The sequence below is a fragment of the Glandiceps talaboti genome, chromosome 12 (genome assembly GCF_964340395.1).
Source record: "Glandiceps talaboti chromosome 12, keGlaTala1.1, whole genome shotgun sequence".
Taxonomy (NCBI): domain Eukaryota; kingdom Metazoa; phylum Hemichordata; class Enteropneusta; family Spengelidae; genus Glandiceps; species Glandiceps talaboti.
Window position 1 is genome coordinate 2114465 of NC_135560.1, and position 20856 is coordinate 2135320.

The 20856-nt window shown below is 36.4% G+C and overlaps 1 protein-coding gene across 1 annotated transcript in view; it reads right to left on the reverse strand.

Annotated features, from left to right (window-relative positions):
* LOC144443201 (integrator complex subunit 11-like) overlaps window positions 1–20856 on the reverse strand; it is a 50284-nt gene that overhangs the window by 6020 nt on the left and 23408 nt on the right. The window contains exons 11-19 of the mRNA XM_078132594.1: window positions 19499–19553; window positions 17291–17386; window positions 10853–11065; window positions 9655–9692; window positions 4872–4996; window positions 3311–3421; window positions 2671–2744; window positions 1196–1323; window positions 520–589 (exon numbers count right to left, since the gene is read on the reverse strand). Coding sequence (XP_077988720.1) covers window positions 520–589; window positions 1196–1323; window positions 2671–2744; window positions 3311–3421; window positions 4872–4996; window positions 9655–9692; window positions 10853–11065; window positions 17291–17386; window positions 19499–19553 — 910 coding nt within the window. The remainder of the gene's footprint in view (window positions 1–519; window positions 590–1195; window positions 1324–2670; window positions 2745–3310; window positions 3422–4871; window positions 4997–9654; window positions 9693–10852; window positions 11066–17290; window positions 17387–19498; window positions 19554–20856) is intronic.

The following is a 20856-nucleotide window of genomic DNA, read 5'->3' on the forward strand; positions in this document are numbered from 1 at the left end:
GAAAATATCCACTGTGCCATACAAGTGTAAAATATCCACTATGTCATACAAGTGTAAAATATCCACTGTGCCATATCCGTGTAAAATATCCACTATGCCATACAAGTGTAAAATATCCACTATGTCATACAAGTGTAAAATATCCACTATGCAATACAAGTGTAAAATATCCACTATGCAATACAAGTGTAAAATATCCACTATGTCATACAAGTGTAAAATATCCACTATGCCATACAAGTGTAAAATATCCACTGTGCAATACAAGTGTAAAATATCCACTATGCAATACAACTGTAAAATATCCACTATGTCATACAAGTGTAAAATATCCACTGTGCCATACAAGTGTAAAATATCCACTATGCAATACAAGTGTAAAATATCCACTATGCAATACAAATGTAAAATATCCACTATGTCATACAAGTGTAAAATATCCACTATTCCATGTAAGTGTACACTATCCACTATATCATACAAGTGTAAAATATCTATATTATGTATATAAGTAATTACCTTGATAAGCACTGAATCCACTAACAGTGATCCATCAGATGTATGTTGTACAGTATGACCAGTGAACCTTCTATGGAATTCAAAATAAGTGATAAGATAGATTAATTATACAAAGGTATGATTTCAATGTATCTACTGTGTGTGTGTATGTATGTATGTGTGTGTGTGTGTGTGTGTGTGTGTGTGTGTGTGTGTGTGTGTGTGTGTATGTGTGTGTGTGTATGTGTGTGTGTGTGTATGTGTGTGTATGTGTGCATGTGTGTATGTGTGTGTGTGTGCGTGTGTGTATGTGTGTGTGTATGTGTGTGTGTGTGCGTGTGTGTATGTGTGCATGTGTCTGTGTGTGTGTGTGTGTGTGTGTGTGTGTGTGTGTGTGTGTGTGTGTGTGTGTGTGTGTGCATGTGCGTGTGCACATGCGCATGTGTGTGTCGGTGTATACAACTATCAAAGTAATAACATATATTGATTGATAAACTCTGGATGGACAAATGAATTTATTGCAATCTAATCATTAAGACAACCTGACCATTTTTTCAAACTACCCAAATAATAGTTTCTACTGTCAAAATATTGGACCAGGTTCTTACTGACTGTTCAAGTGTTAATTCTTATTCAATGTTTAATCAAGTGTTTGTTCTTATAAATTTAAGGTTGAGGGTATTTTGTTCATACTTACTGTTTGAGTGTTTTATAGAGTACATCCATACTGACAGGAGGCAGTGACACGGTAGACGTAAACCGTATTTTATGTTCCACAGCATTACATTCTTTCATTGCTTGGCTTGGATCAATTAGTCTTATATTCTGTTGACATTCAAATATTTTTTTCATGAAGACTTGAATACACATTTTAGAAAGCACTGCAAACAGATTTTAAAAGATCCAACCAAATAACTTCACTTAGGAGTTCACTTTCAAATCTTGAACAATGAGTGGATTTACTCATGGACAACCAATGAGAACGCAACTTATGCCATAATTTACGGGTACAGTATCACAGAACACGCTGTTCGACAATATCTCAAGCAGACAATGATGTTATTGTTATTGTTGGTGGTTCTCTTCATTTCAATTTGGATTGTCTAGTGTTATATTGTAAGACTGATTCTGATTGGTACATGTCTAGTGTTATATTGTAAGACTGATTCTGAATGGTACATGTCTAGTGTTATATTGTAAGACTGATTCTGATTGGTACATGTCTAGTGTTATATTGTAAGACTGATTCTGATTGGTATACTTCTAGTGTTATATTGTAAGACTGATTCTGATTGGTACACGTCTAGTGTTATATTGTAAGACTGATTCTGATTGGTACACGTCTAGTGTTATACTGTAAAACTGATTCTGATTGGTACACATCTAGTGTTATATTGTAAGACTGATTCTGATTGGTACACGTCTAGTGTTATATTGTAAGACTGATTCTGATTGGTACACGTCTAGTGTTATATTGTAAGACTGATTCTGATTGGTACACGTCTAGTGTTATATTGTAAGACTGATTCTGATTGGTACACGTCTAGTGTTATATTGTAAGACTGATTCTGATTGGTACACATAAGTACAGGATTTGTATGTGAACTCATATGGTATTGTATGAGATGTAAACAAGTCTTCATACAAGACAACCCCCCCCCCCCATAGAAGACAACCCCCCCCCCCCATGTGACTGAATGGAGATATGATTTAAAAGAAATTGGTAGAAATAAATTAATGAAAATAACTATTTTTAACTACAAATATTGCTGCCATTCAGTAAAAGTGATGAGCACCAAAAATGATATTTGTTTACAGTTCCTGTCTTCAATATTACTTGTAAACATGATTAAAAAGAAATTAGCAATATGTAAACACTTCAATGTGTCTGTGATAGGAAGGAATTGGCCTGATTTTCATAATTAGCACTCAAGGTCAAGGGTTAAGGTCAGGACACATAGCTTGTATATGATAATATAGGGGTAGACACTTGAATGGAGACTCTTTATTGTACAGTTTATGAGTTATAGAGTAATGATTTTTAACTACAAATATGGCCTCCATTGGGTCAAATTTGCATATATCAAAAGCAAATTGATGTGCATATATCCCATGGATGGACGCATGTCAGGCTTGGAAGAAGTGCTTGATAATAAGTGTAATGGTACTCACATTATCTTGCATTACAAGTGCTCCATGCATCGTACACAACTTCTTTGGATCATTGGAAAGAGAACTATTTAGACCTGCAAGACAATCATGACATCATTGTATAAGCACTTATCAATAGCATATATATAATGTGTAATTACATCACTTGTTATAAAAACTTAGTTTCACTTTAATAACATGTAACGATTTATTGATGTAAATCTCTCACATCAAAGAATGTTCTGTCTAACATTAATATCTATAAAACACAGTTTTATTGAAATATCACCCATACTTGAAAGAATGTAACATCCACTGTCTATAAACATAGTTTTGGTGGCATTGGTCGCTGAAAACATAAATAAATCTGTCACTAGTTTGTTACCAAGACTAGCTAGATTCTTACCAAGACTAGCTAGTTTGTTACCAAGACTAGCTAGTTTGTTACCAAGACTGGCTAGTTTCTTACCAAGACAAGCTAGTTTCTTTCCAAGACTAGCTAGTTTCTTACTAAGGCTAGCTAGTTTCTTTCCAAGACTAGCTAGTTTCTTACCAAGACTGGCTAGTTTCTTACCAAGACTAGCTAGTTTTTTTTACCAATTACATTATACCCAACAGAGTTGCATTACATTATACCCAACAGAGTTGCATTACATTATACCTGCTAGAGCTGCATTTCTTTTCAGTAGGTTGACAGATATATCTGCAGCCATATTGGACTGTGTTTGTATTGACACAGTTTCTCCATTTGCAGGATATGAGCATTCAACCCCTGAAACAGACAAGAATACACATAGAATATGAAATGGTTTAATCTTTGCAGGTAGTATATTAAACATTGGATATTAATAAGACTGTGCATTGCATCAAAATGTTCAAATAAATCCTGATTTCTAAGGTTTTCTTCAAGGATGTGAAGTCACCTTGTTCACACACACATTTGACTTCAAAATATTGCCCCAGACAGGTGGTAAAGTGTACCACTGTCTGTTCAGGTGGTAAAGTGTACCACTGTCTGTTCAGGTGGTAAAGTGTACCACTGTCTGTTCAGGTGGTAAAGTGTACCACTGTCTGTTCAGGTGGTAAAGTGTACCACTGTCTGTTCAGGTGGTAAAGTGTACCACTGTCTGTTCAGGTGGTAAAGTGTACCACTGTCTGTTCAGGTGGTAAAGTGTACCACTGTCTGTTCAGGTGGTAAAGTGTACCACTGTCTGTTCAGGCGGTAAAGTGTACCACTGTCTGTTCAGGTGGTAAAGTGTACCACTGTCTGTTTAGGTGGTAAAGTGTACCACTGTCTGTTCAGGTGGTAAAGTGTACCACTGTCTGTTCAGGTGGTAAAGTGTACCACTGTCTGTTTAGGTGGTAAAGTGTACCACTGTCTGTTCAGGTGGTAAAGTGTACCACTGTCTGTTCAGGTGGTAAAGTGTACCACTGTCTGTTCAGAAATGGTTGTAATGTCCTGATGGATACAGTAGCTTCTTTGATTCTCCAGACACACTAGTCAGGTTTCCTATCCTGGATGGATACATTCTCCATATCTATTCCCAAACACACTAGTCCACCTTCCTATCCTGGATGGATACATTCTCCATATCTATTCCCAAACACACTAGTCCACCTTCCTATCCTGGATGGATACATTCTCCATATCTATTCCCAAACACACTAGTCCACCTTCCTATTCTGGATGGATACATTCTCCATATCTATTCCCAAACAACACTAGTCCACCTTCCTATCCTGGATGGATATCTATTCCCAGACAAACAAGTTCAGTTTCATATTTATAATGATGAAAGACTATAAAATTAAAGGTCATCCATGATGAACATCTACCTATCTATACCTTGTTCACTAAAAGGTATAACACAATATCTTGTTACCAAGGTGATCAAACAAGATATATGTTACTAATAGTGAGTGAGTTGAGGAGTACAAACAAGATATATGTCACTAATAGTGAGTGAGTTGAGGTGTACAAACAAGGTATATGTTACTAATAGTGAGTGAATTAAGGTGTACAATCGACACAAACAAACAAACAAACACACACACACACACACACACACACACACACATACACACACGCACGCATGCATGCACACATACACAGACACAGACAGACACAGACAGACACACACTTCACTATACCTATAGCAACACTAAACCTCAGTTCTGCTGTGCTAAAATCCAATAGTTTTAACACGGATAGATCAACTTACCAAATTCCTGAGTAATTTTCTGTTTGAGGAATTCCATCTTCTTTGCTTCTCCATGAACTAACATAACATTCCTTGGTTCACACTGTCGAATAAACTGCATAATTCCTTTAGCATCAGCATGGGCACTGTTGAAATGGATTCACATAAAGCATGTATGTTTGACTTTACCAATAAACTGACAATGTAGTATCACTAACTGTAGATCAACCATACCAAGTGCCATACATGTCAAAATAAGACAAAGGAAGCAAAAGGTACATATTCTTTATAGCCATGACTAGCGGTTATTTGTGTCAATAACTGCTAAGTACACATAGCACTGACTATAGACAACACTGTACCATGTGCAAGCCAAGTTGTACATGTTTGAAAAGAAAATATAAGATTTATACCCTATTTGTTCTATTGCATTGACAACTTTCATTACCTAATACCTAAATGACATATACTACACTGACAACTTTCATTACCTTACCTAAATGACATATACTAAACTGACAACTTTCATTACCTTACCTAAATGACATATACTAAACTGACAACTTTCATTACCTTACCTAAATGACATATACTAAACTGACAACTTTCATTACCTTACCTAAATGACATATACTACACTGACAACTTTCATTACCTTACCTAAATGACATATACTACACTGACAACTTTCATTACCTTACCTAAATGACATATACTACACTGACAACTTTCATTACCTTACCTATTAAAATGACATATACTGCACTGACAACTTTCATTACCTTACCTAAATGACATATACTACACTGACAACTTTCATTACCTTACCTAAATGACATATACTACACTGACAACTTTCATTACCTTACCTAAATGACATATACTACACTGACAACTTTCATTACCTTACCTAAATGACATATACTACACTGACAACTTTCATTACCTTACCTAAATGACATATACTGCACTGACAACTTTCATTACCTTACCTAAATGACATATACTACACTGACAACTTTCATTACCTTACCTATATTGACATATACTGCACTGACAACTTTCATTACCTTACCTAAATGACATATACTACACTGACAACTTTCATTACCTTACCTAAATGACATATACTGCACTGACAACTTTCATTACCTTACCTAAATGACATATACTACACTGACAACTTTCATTACCTTACCTAAATGACATATACTAAACTGACAACTTTCATTACCTTACCTAAATGACATATACTGCACTGACAACTTTCATTACCTTACCTAAATGACATATACTACACTGACAACTTTCATTACCTTACCTAAATGACATATACTACACTGACAACTTTCATTACCTTACCTAAATGACATATACTACACTGACAACTTTCATTACCTTACCTAAATGACATATACTACACTGACAACTTTCATTACCTTACCTAAATGACATATACTACACTGACAACTTTCATTACCTTACCTAAATGACATATACTACACTGACAACTTTCATTACCTTACCTAAATGACATATACTAAACTGACAACTTTCATTACCTTACCTAAATGACATATACTACACTGACAACTTTCATTACCTTACCTAAATGACATATACTGCACTGACAACTTTCATTACCTTACCTAAATGACATATACTACACTGACAACTTTCATTACCTTACCTAAATGACATATACTGCACTGACAACTTTCATTTCCTTACCTAAATGACATATACTACACTGACAACTTTCATTACCTTACCTAAATGACATGTACTGCATTGACAACTTTCATTACCTTACCTAAATGACATATACTACACTGACAACTTTCATTACCTTACCTAAATGACATATACTAAACTGACAACTTTCATTACCTTACCTAAATGACATATACTGCACTGACAACTTTCATTACCTTACCTAAATGACATATACTACACTGACAACTTTCATTACCTTACCTAAATGACATATACTACACTGACAACTTTCATTACCTTACCTAAATGACATATACTACACTGACAACTTTCATTACCTTACCTAAATGACATATACTACACTGACAACTTTCATTACCTTACCTAAATGACATATACTACACTGACAACTTTCATTACCTTACCTAAATGACATATACTACACTGACAACTTTCATTACCTTACCTAAATGACATATACTAAACTGACAACTTTCATTACCTTACCTAAATGACATATACTAAACTGACAACTTTCATTACCTTACCTAAATGACATATACTACACTGACAACTTTCATTACCTTACCTAAATGACATATACTGCACTGACAACTTTCATTACCTTACCTAAATGACATATACTACACTGACAACTTTCATTTCCTTACCTAAATGACATATACTACACTGACAACTTTCATTACCTTACCTAAATGACATATACTACACTGACAACTTTCATTACCTTACCTAAATGACATATACTACACTGACAACTTTCATTTCCTTACCTAAATGACATATACTGCACTGACAACTTTCATTACCTTACCTAAATGACATATACTGCACTGACAACTTTCATTACCTTACCTAAATGACATATACTACACTGACAACTTTCATTTCCTTACCTAAATGACATATACTACACTGACAACTTTCATTACCTTACCTAAATGACATATACTGCACTGACAACTTTCATTACCTTACCTAAATGACATATACTACACTGACAACTTTCATTACCTTACCTAAATGACATATACTACACTGACAACTTTCATAACCTTACCTAAATGACATATACTGCACTGACAACTTTCATTACCTTACCTAAATGACATATACTACACTGACAACTTTCATTACCTTACCTAAATGACATGTACTGCATTGACAACTTTCATTACCTTACCTAAATGACATATACTACACTGACAACTTTCATTACCTTACCTAAATGACATATACTAAACTGACAACTTTCATTACCTTACCTAAATGACATATACTGCACTGACAACTTTCATTACCTTACCTAAATGACATATACTACACTGACAACTTTCATTACCTTACCTAAATGACATATACTACACTGACAACTTTCATTACCTTACCTAAATGACATATACTACACTGACAACTTTCATTACCTTACCTAAATGACATATACTACACTGACAACTTTCATTACCTTACCTAAATGACATATACTACACTGACAACTTTCATTACCTTACCTAAATGACATACTACACTGACAACTTTCATTACCTTACCTAAATGACATATACTGCACTGACAACTTTCATTACCTTACCTAAATGACATATACTACACTGACAACTTTCATTACCTTACCTAAATGACATATACTACACTGACAACTTTCATTACCTTACCTAAATGACATATACTACACTGACAACTTTCATTACCTTACCTAAATGACATATACTGCACTGACAACTTTCATTACCTTACCTAAATGACATATACTACACTGACAACTTTCATTACCTTACCTAAATGACATATACTGCACTGACAACTTTCATTACCTTACCTAAATGACATATACTGCACTGACAACTTCCATTACCTTACCTAAATGACATATACTACACTGACAACTTTCATTACCTTACCTAAATGACATGTACTGCACTGACAACTTTCATTACCTTACCTAAATGACATATACTACACTGACAACTTTCATTACCTTACCTAAATGACATGTACTGCACTGACAACTTTCATTACCTTACCTAAATGACATGTACTGCACTGACAACTTTCATTACCTTACCTAAATGACATGTACTACACTGACAACTTTCATTACCTTACCTAAATGACATATACTACACTGACAACTTTCATTACCTTACCTAAATGACATATACTACACTGACAACTTTCATTACCTTACCTAAATGACATATACTACACTGACAACTTTCATTACCTTACCTAAATGACATATACTACACTGACAACTTTCATTACCTTACCTAAATGACATATACTAAACTGACAACTTTCATTACCTTACCTAAATGACATATACTACACTGACAACTTTCATTACCTTACCTAAATGACATATACTACACTGACAACTTTCATTACCTTACCTAAATGACATATACTACACTGACAACTTTCATTACCTTACCTAAATGACATATACTGCACTGACAACTTTCATTACCTTACCTAAATGACATATACTACACTGACAACTTTCATTACCTTACCTAAATGACATATACTACACTGACAACTTTCATTACCTTACCTAAATGACATATACTAAACTGACAACTTTCATTACCTTACCTAAATGACATATACTACACTGACAACTTTCATTACCTTACCTAAATGACATATACTGCACTGACAACTTTCATTACCTTACCTAAATGACATATACTACACTGACAACTTTCATTACCTTACCTAAATGACATATACTACACTGACAACTTTCATTACCTTACCTAAATGACATATACTACACTGACAACTTTCATTACCTTACCTAAATGACATGTACTGCATTGACAACTTTCATTACCTTACCTAAATGACATATACTACACTGACAACTTTCATTACCTTACCTAAATGACATATACTACACTGACAACTTTCATTACCTTACCTAAATGACATATACTACACTGACAACTTTCATTACCTTGCCTAAATGACATATACTACACTGACAACTTTCATTACCTTACCTAAATGACATATACTACACTGAAAACTTTCATTACCTTACCTAAATGACATATACTGCACTGATAGCTTTACATCAATCTGCAAGATAAGCACCAGGAATACAAAATTTAATTTAAACAAAGTCATGGAATGATTCATCACAGTGACATTACTTTATTTGTGTACAACATCAACAAACAGTGAAATAAATAGTGACAATGGCATCACACCACAACAATGATCTCAGTTTTCAGCCTAAGTTGCACATTAAAACAAGTCTTCATCAAAGAATACTTCCCAACATATGTTATGAAAGGAACTGAAGCGCATATCTGGACAACTGTATCTGTCACATACTAGGTTTGCTTGAAATCAGCTTTGGCTAATATTAGTGTCTAGACTCTCACAGAGGTCTCTATCTATAAAGCTTTCTAGTTAGTAGGTGAATTTTTATAACAAATATGGCCACCATTCGGCAATTATCACAAAGTGACATACATATGCAGACTATAGCATGTGACATTTGTGTCAAGTTTGGTTGAAGTTGACCTATGCATGTCGCTTATCAGATGTCACATTAAATGATTGTGTTGCTTCCCATCAGAAAATTTAACTGAAGGTAAGGGAATTTTTTATCATAACATATTCAATCATAAAATCATCAGGTTTCTGGCAATTTCCATGACTTGTTTAGAAATATTTGGAAGCAACAGCATAAAGTTAGCGCTAAATATTACGTGATAACAATCAATCCCAGTCAACCAGATGCACATGGTGGTATGTTTGTGCCTCATGTGTATGGTACTGGACGGACTAGCCTGTCTGTCAGTGTCATATTTTGCTTCTTATCTTCAAGATGTTTCCTTCGACATCTGTATGAAATTAGGTCAAGGGTTAAATTCACCGAGAACGAACACTTTCGCTACATTGCTAGTCTTGTTTTGCCGCGTAATCGTCAAATATTTTCCAGATTATGAATAAATTTCTTATTTTACACTTTGGGCTTTTTAGTTTTGTCTGATAACCAGCCACCTTGAATACTATGTACTCAAACTTGTATCTGCTCATCAAATGACACCTACACACCAAATTTGAGGTCAATTGACCATGCAGTTTTAGAGGAGAAGATGAAAGTAGAAAAGTTGACAGATGGATGATGGACAATGGGTGACAGATGCTGATGATGCCGATGGAGAATCAAGCTAAATCATAAGCTCTGCTCAGCTTTCGTTGATTGCGGAGCTAAAAAATGAACTTACTATCTGCCTAGTTTCCAGCTCTATCTTCCTTTGCCCATTCAATATCTTATGTCCTACAGTTCCAGCCACACAATAGCCAGGCATGATAACCATGTTCTTGTCATTGGATGCCCACTTCTTGAAGATTTGCAATGACAATCCACCATGCAACATTCCTGGTGTAGCAAATACTACCATTGGACCAGGGTTATCAATGTACGCTCTGTCAAATGGCTAAGACAAGATACAACCATGAATTCAATTTATCACATGTTTTCTCTGTTAGTATAGCCACTCTTAGGGATATAGCCACTATCAGGGATAAAACATACCATGTCTGATATAGGTTTGGCTTATTTTCCAAATGGCCCATTAGTTATAAGAAGGAAATTACAGATGCACAATACCTAGTGCTAGTAGATAGGATGGAAGGAGTTACAGATGCACAATACCTAGATAGGATGGAAGGAGTTACAGATGCACAATACCTAGATAGGATGGAAGGAGTTACAGATGCACAATACCTAGATAGGATGGTAGGAGTTACAGATGTACAATACCTAGATAGAATGGACGGAGTTACAGATGAACACTACCTAGATAGAATGGAAGGAGTTACAGATGTACAATACCTAGATAGGATGGAAGGAGTTACAGATGTACAATACCTAGATAGGATGGTAGGAGTTACAGATGTACAATACCTAGATAGAATGGAAGGAGTTACAGATGTACAATACCTAGATAGGATGGTAGGAGTTACAGATGTACACTACCTAGATAGGATAGGAGTTACAGATGTACAATACCTAGATAGGATGGAAGGAGTTACAGAATTATAATACCTAGATAGGATGGAAGGAGTTACAGATGTACAATACCTAGATAGGATGGTAGGAGTTACAGAATTATAATACCTAGATAGGATGGAAGGAGTTACAGATTTTACAATACCTAGATAGGATGGAAGGAGTTACAGATGTACACTATCTAGATAGAATGGAAGGAGTTACAGATGTACACTACCTAGATAGGATGGACGGAGTTACAGATGCACAATACCTAGATAGGATGGACGGAGTTACAGATGCACAATACCTAGATAGGATGGAAAGAGTTACAGATAAACACTACCTAGATAGAATGGACGGAGTTACAGATGTACAATACCTAGATAGAATGGAAGGAGTTACAGATGCACAATACCTAGATAGGAGCGTAGGAGTTACAGATGTACAATACCTAGATAGAATGGACGTAGTTACAGAAGCACAATACCTAGATAGGATCGTAGGAGTTACAGATGTACAATACCTAGATAGGATACGAGTTACAGATGTACAATACCTAGATAGGATCGTAGGAGTTACAGATGTACAATACCTAGATAGAATGGAAGGAGTTACAGATGTACAATACCTAGATAGGATGGTAGGAGTTACAGATGTACAATACCTAGATAGGATGGAAGGAGTTACAGATGTACAATACCTAGATAGGATGGAAGGAGTTACAGATATACAATACTTAGATAGAATGGAAGGAGTTACAGATGTACACTACCTAGATAGGATGGAAGGAGTTACAGAATTATAATACCTAGATAGGATGGAAGGAGTTACAGATGTACAATACCTAGATAGAATGGACGGAGTTACAGATGTACAATACCTAGATAGAATGGAAGGAGTTACAGATGTACAATACCTAGATAGAATGGACAGAGTTACAGATGTACAATACCTAGATAGGACGGAAAGAGTTAAAGATGTACACTACCTAGATAGAATGGAAGGAGTCACAGATGCACAATACCTAGATAGGATAGGAGTTACAGATGTACAATACCTAGATAGGATGGAAAGGGTTACAGATGAACACTACCTAGATAGAATGGACGGAGTTACAGATGTACAATACCTAGATAGAATGGAAGGAGTTACAGATGCACACTACCTAGATAGGATGGAAGGAGTTACAGAATTATAATACCTAGATAGGATAGGAGTTACAGATGTACAATACCTAGATAGGATGGAAGGAGTTACAGATGCACAATACCTAGATAGGATGGAAGGAGTTACAGATGCACAATACCTAGATAGGATGGAAAGAGTTACAGATAAACACTACCTAGATAGAATGGACGGAGTTACAGATGTACAATACCTAGATAGAATGGAAGGAGTTACAGATGCACAATACCTAGATAGGAGCGTAGGAGTTACAGATGTACAATACCTAGATAGAATGGACGTAGTTACAGAAGCACAATACCTAGATAGGATCGTAGGAGTTACAGATGTACAATACCTAGATAGGATACGAGTTACAGATGTACAATACCTAGATAGGATCGTAGGAGTTACAGATGTACAATACCTAGATAGAATGGAAGGAGTTACAGATGTACAATACCTAGATAGGATGGTAGGAGTTACAGATGTACAATACCTAGATAGGATGGAAGGAGTTACAGATGTACAATACCTAGATAGGATGGAAGGAGTTACAGATATACAATACTTAGATAGAATGGAAGGAGTTACAGATGTACACTACCTAGATAGGATGGAAGGAGTTACAGAATTATAATACCTAGATAGGATGGAAGGAGTTACAGATGTACAATACCTAGATAGAATGGACGGAGTTACAGATGTACAATACCTAGATAGAATGGAAGGAGTTACAGATGTACAATACCTAGATAGAATGGACAGAGTTACAGATGTACAATACCTAGATAGGACGGAAAGAGTTAAAGATGTACACTACCTAGATAGAATGGAAGGAGTCACAGATGCACAATACCTAGATAGGATAGGAGTTACAGATGTACAATACCTAGATAGGATGGAAAGGGTTACAGATGAACACTACCTAGATAGAATGGACGGAGTTACAGATGTACAATACCTAGATAGAATGGAAGGAGTTACAGATGCACACTACCTAGATAGGATGGAAGGAGTTACAGAATTATAATACCTAGATAGGATAGGAGTTACAGATGTACAATACCTAGATAGGATGGAAGGAGTTACAGATGCACAATACCTAGATAGGATGGAAGGAGTTACAGATGCACAATACCTAGATAGGATGGAAGGAGTTACAGATGTACAATACCTAGATAGGATGGAAGGAGTTACAGATGCACAATACCTAGATAGGATTGTAGGAGTTACAGATGTACAATACCTAGATAGAATGGTAGGAGTTACAGATGTACAATACCTAGATAGAATGGAAGGAGTTACAGAATTATAATACCTAGATAGGATGGAAGGAGTTACAGATTTTACAATACCTAGATAGGATCGTAGGAGTTACAGATGTACAATACCTAGATAGGATACGAGTTACAGATGTACAATACCTAGATAGGATCGTAGGAGTTACAGATGTACAATACCTAGATAGAATGGAAGGAGTTACAGATGTACAATACCTAGATAGGATGGATTTAGTTACAGATGTATAATAACTAGATAGAATGGACGGAGTTACAGATGTACAATACCTAGATAGGATGGTGGGAGTTACAGATGTACAATACCTAGATAGGATGGAAGGAGTTACAGAATTATAATACCTAGATAGGATGGAAGGAGTTACAGATGTACAATACCTAGATAGGATGGTAGGAGTTACAGATGTACAATACCTAGATAGGATGGAAGGAGTTACAGATGCACAATACCTAGATAGGATTGTAGGAGTTACAGATGTACAATACCTAGATAGAATGGAAGGAGTTACAGATGTACAATACCTAGATAGGATGGAAGGAGTTACAGATGTATAATAACTAGATAGGATGGACGGAGTTACAGATGTACAATACCTAGATAGGATGGTAGGAGTTACAGATGTACAATACCTAGATAGGATGGAAGGAGTTACAGAATTATAATACCTAGATAGGATGGAAGGAGTTACAGATGTACAATACCTAGATAGGATGGAAGGAGTTACAGATGTACAATACCTAGATAGGATGGAAGGAGTTACAGATGCACAATACCTAGATAGGATCGTAGGAGTTACAGATGTACAATACCTAGATAGGATAGGAGTTACAGATGTACACTACCTAGATAGGATGGAAGGAGTTACAGAATTATAATACCTAGATAGGATGGAAGGAGTTACAGAATTATAATACCTAGATAGGATGGAAGGAGTTACAGATGTACAATACCTAGATAGAATGGACGGAGTTACAGATGTACAATACCTAGATAGAATGGAAGGAGTTACAGATGTACACTACCTAGATAGGATGGAAGGAGTTACAGAATTATAATACCTAGATAGGATGGAAGGAGTTACAGATGTACAATACCTAGATAGAATGGACGGAGTTACAGATGTACAATACCTAGATAGAATGGAAGGAGTTACAGATGTACAATACCTAGATAGAATGGACAGAGTTACAGATGTACAATACCTAGATAGGACGGAAAGAGTTAAAGATGTACACTACCTAGATAGAATGGAAGGAGTCACAGATCCACAATACCTAGATAGAATGGAAGGAGTTACAGATGTACAATACCTAGATAGGATGGAAAGAGTTACAGATGAACACTACCTAGATAGAATGGACGGAGTTACAGATGTACAATACCTAGATAGAATGGAAGGAGTTACAGATGCAAAATACCTAGATAGGATCGTAGGAGTTACAGATGTACAATACCTAGATAGGATAGGAGTTACAGATGTACAATACCTAGATAGGATGGAAGGAGTTACAGATGTACACTACCTAGATAGGATGGAAGGAGTTACAGAATTATAATACCTAGATAGGATGGAAGGAGTTACAGATGCACAATACCTAGATAGGATGGAAGGAGTTACAGATGCACAATACCTAGATAGGATGGAAGGAGTTACAGATGCACAATACCTAGATAGGATGGAAGGAGTTACAGATGTACAATACCTAGATAGGATGGAAGGAGTTACAGATGCACAATACCTAGATAGGATTGTAGGAGTTACAGATGTACAATACCTAGATAGAATGGAAGGAGTTACAGATGTACAATACCTAGATAGGATGGAAGGAGTTAAAGATGTATAATAACTAGATAGAATGGACGGAGTTACAGATGTACAATACCTAGATAGGATGGTAGGAGTTACAGATGTACAATACCTAGATAGGATGGAAGGAGTTACAGAATTATAATACCTAGATAGGATGGAAGGAGTTACAGATGTACAATACCTAGATAGGATGGAAGGAGTTACAGATGTACAATACCTAGATAGGATGGAAGGAGTTACAGATGCACAATACCTAGATAGGATCGTAGGAGTTACAGATGTATAATACCTAGATAGGATGGAAGGAGTTACAGATGTACAATACCTAGATAGAATGGAAGGAGTTACAGATGTACAATACCTAGATAGAATGGACAGAGTTACAGATGTACAATACCTAGATAGGACGGAAAGAGTTAAAGATGTACACTACCTAGATAGAATGGTAGGAGTTACAGATGTACAATACCTAGATAGGATGGAAGGAGTTACAGATGCACAATACCTAGATAGGATCGTAGGAGTTACAGATGTATAATACCTAGATAGGATGGAAGGAGTTACAGATGTACAATACCTAGATAGAATGGAAGGAGTTACAGATGTACAATACCTAGATAGGATGGAAGGAGTTACAGATGTACAATACCTAGATAGGATGGAAGGAGTTACAGATGTACACTACCTAGATAGGATCGTAGGAGTTACAGATGTACAATACCTAGATAGGATGGTAGGAGTTACAGATGTACAATACCTAGATAGGATGGAAGGAGTTACAGATGCACAATACCTAGATAGGATCGTAGGAGTTACAGATGTATAATACCTAGATAGGATGGAAGGAGTTACAGATGCACAATACCTAGATAGGATCGTAGGAGTTACAGATGTACAATACCTAGATAGGATGGAAGGAGTTACAGATGTACAATACCTAGATAGAATGGAAGGAGTTACAGATGTACAATACCTAGATAGGATGGAAGGAGTTACAGATGTACAATACCTAGATAGGATGGAAGGAGTTACAGATGTACAATACCTAGATAGGATGGTAGGAGTTACAGATGTACAATACCTAGATAGGATGGAAGGAGTTACAGATGTACAATACCTAGATAGGATGGAAGGAGTTACAGATGTACACTACCTAGATAGGATGGAAGGAGTTACAGATGTACAATACCTAGATAGGATGGTAGGTGTTACAGATGTACAATACCTAGATAGGATCGTAGGAGTTACAGATGTACAATACCTAGATAGAATGGAAGGAGTTACAGATGTACAATACCTAGATAGGATGGAAGGAAATTACTGAAGGCTTTGGTATTATATGTTTTTGTTTACACACCCATAGTAATAACACTTTGTGTTTATGATACCCACCTTAATGTGTCTAAAATCAAACATATTTCTCTGAACAAAAGTCTTTCTGATTTTCTGATTGGTCCAGGTGATAAATAACTTGTAATAGTGGTTAGCCTAGAACAAAACAAATAAAACAACATATCACTCTGTGAATCTGATTGGTCCGGGTGATAAATAAATTGTTGGCCTGGAATGAGTCAAATATGTAGCTTAGATATATCACTTCTTATATTAAAGGTACTAAAAACAAAATTAATTTTACCATTAGACGGGGGTGTCAATGTCATGACTATTAGACTGGGGGAGGGGGTTCAATATCATGATTATTAGACGGGGGGGGGGGGGGGGGGGTGTGTCAATATCATGACTATTAGATGGGGAGGGGGCCAATTTATGACTATTAGATGGGAGGGGTCAATATCATGACTATAAGACGGGAGGGGTCAATATCATGACTATTAGATGGGAGGGGGTCAATATCATGACTATTAGATGGGAGGGGGTCAATATCATGACTATTAGATGGGAGGGGGTCAATATCATGACTATTAGACGGGGAGGGGGTCAATATCATGACTATTAGACGGGGAGGGGGTCAATATCATGACTATTAGATGGGGAGGGGGTCAATATCATGACTATTAGATGGGGAGGGGGTCAATATCATGACTATTAGATGGGGAGGGGGTCAATATTATTACTATTAGATGGGAGGGGTCAATATCATGACTATTAGATGGGGAGGGGGTCAATATCATGACTATTAGATGGGAGAGGGCCAATTTCATGACTATTAGATGGGAGGGGGCCAATTTCATGACTATTAGATGGGAGGGGGTCAATATCATGACTATTAGATGGGAGGGGTCAATATCATGACTTTTAGATGGGAGGGGGTCAATATCATGACTATTAGATGGGGGGGGGTCAATTTCATGACTTTTAGATGGGAGGGGGTCAATATCATGGCTATTAGATGGGAGGGGTCAATATCATGACTATTAGACGGGGAGGGGGTCAATATCATGACTATTAGATGGGGAGGGGGCCAATTTCATGACTATTAGATGGGAGGGGGTCAATATCATGACTATTAGATGGGAGGGGTTCAATATCATGACTATTAGATGGGAGGGGTCAATATCATGACTATTAGATGGGAGGGGGTCAATATCATGACTATTAGATGGGAGGGGGTCAATATCATGACTTTTAGATGGGAGGGGGCCAATTTCATGACTTTTAGATGGGAGGGGGTCAATATCATGACTATTAGATTAGAGGGGGCCAATTTCATGACTTTTAGATGGGAGGGGGTCAATATCATGACTATTAGACGGGGAGGGGGTCAATATCATGACTATTAGATGGGAGGGGGTCAATATCATTACTATTAGATGGGAGGGGGTCAATATCATTACTATTAGAATGATACCAAATGTTCTATCAGTCGGACACATTCTAAAACAATGTACTCGGGCACATTCTAAAACAATGTAGTCGGACACATTCTAAAACAATGTAGTCGGGCACATTCTAAAACAATTAATGTAGTCGGACACATTCTAAAACAATGTAGTCAGACACATTCTAAAACAATGTAGTCAGACACATTCTAAAACAATGTAGTCGGACACATTCTAAAACAATGTAGTCGGACACATTCTAAAACAATGTAGTCAGACACATTCTAAAACAATGTACTCAGGCACATTCTAAAACAATGTAGTCGGACACATTCTAAAACAATGTACTCAGGCACATTCTAAAACAATGTAGTCGGACACATTCTAAAACAATGTAGTCAGACACATTCTAAAACAATATAGTCAGACACATTCTAAAACAATGTAGTCAGACACATTCTAAAACAATGTAGTCAGACACATTCTACAACAATGTAGTTGGACACATTCTAAAACAATGTACTCAGGCACATTCTAAAACAATGTAGTCAGACACATTCTAAAACAATGTACTCAGGCACATTCTAAAACAATGTACTCAGGCACATTCTAAAACAATGTAAACACTACCACCGGAATGATAGCAAATGTTCTATGAGTCGGACACATTCTAAAACACAGCTTTAATCTGTTATGTCTTTTAGTTGTGACAGAGGAAGTGGGGGGAGGGGGTTTAATTCACATCAACTCACCTTTCCTGTTACATCAATTGAGAAGTGTGCTGAGGGGGAAGGGGAGTGGTTAATTCACATCAACTCACCTTTTCTGTTAGACCAGTTGAGAAGTAGATTGGTGCCTTTAGGTTCATTCTATCCCTGACAAAAATAAAATGAAAACTTATATTCTATCTCCTCCTTTCTTTGTATAAATTAAGTGATATCTGCAAAATATTTATAATATTAATTATTCTCAATATTTGTTAATAAATTCATTACATGTATCCAAAAGACAACTACTTGTTAACTTTTCTAAAATACCCATAGGTTAAGTATCAGATGAGCTTAAATTTATCATTTCAATCATTAAAACTCTACCACACTCTCAAAATGATAACATGGAATCTACCACACTCTCAAAATGATGACATGGAATCTACCACAATCTCAAAATGATGACATGGAATCTACCACACTCTCAAAATGATGACATGAAATCTACCACACTCTCAAAATAATGACATGGAATCTACCACACTCTCAAAATGATGACATGGAATCTACCACACTCTCAAAATAATGACATGGAATCTACCACACTCTCAAAATAATGACATGGAATCTACCACACTCTCAAAACAAGTCATTGAGAATGACATAGTCCCCGCTATGATTGGGTTTTAAGGAATTATCACTACTCTGATCACACAACAACACTTGTGAACCTAAATCAAACAGACTTAGATATGTTGTGTCTGCTTGTTGGACATGGAAAATGCCTACAACAATAAAGGATTGGTCGGGTATGGGGGATCATATCACGATGAAAATGGATATGCACATGTATGCCATAGAACACTGTCCAAATACCAACTTTGAATGTGATCTGTTCAAGCATGTCTGAGTTATGGCTTTACACAGGGAAAATTTGCAAACAAAATGGCTGCTAGGCGGCCATATTGGATCGTATCATGAAACAAATTGACATGCATATGTATGCCATTGTATGTTGCCCCTGTACCAAGTTTGAAAAAAAATCGGTCCAGGCATCTCCAAGAAACGGCTGCGGATGCACGGACGCACGGACAGACGGAACCCAATCCATAAGTCCCCGTCCCGGACTTCGTCCTGCGGGGACTAAATAATGACATGGAATCTACCACACTCTCAAAATAATGACATGGAATCTACCACACTCTCAAAATGATGACATGGAATCTACCACACTCTCACAATGATGACATGGAATCTACCACATTCTCAAAATAATGACATGGAATCTAAAACACTCTCAAAATAATGACATGGAATCTACCACACTCTCAAAATAATGACATGGAATCTACCACACTCTCAAAATAATGACATGGAATCTACCACACTCTCAAAATAAGATACAAATGTCAACAATGAGTAGAATCACACAGGTGGTCAGTAATCCTTTCCACCACACTTGAACGAT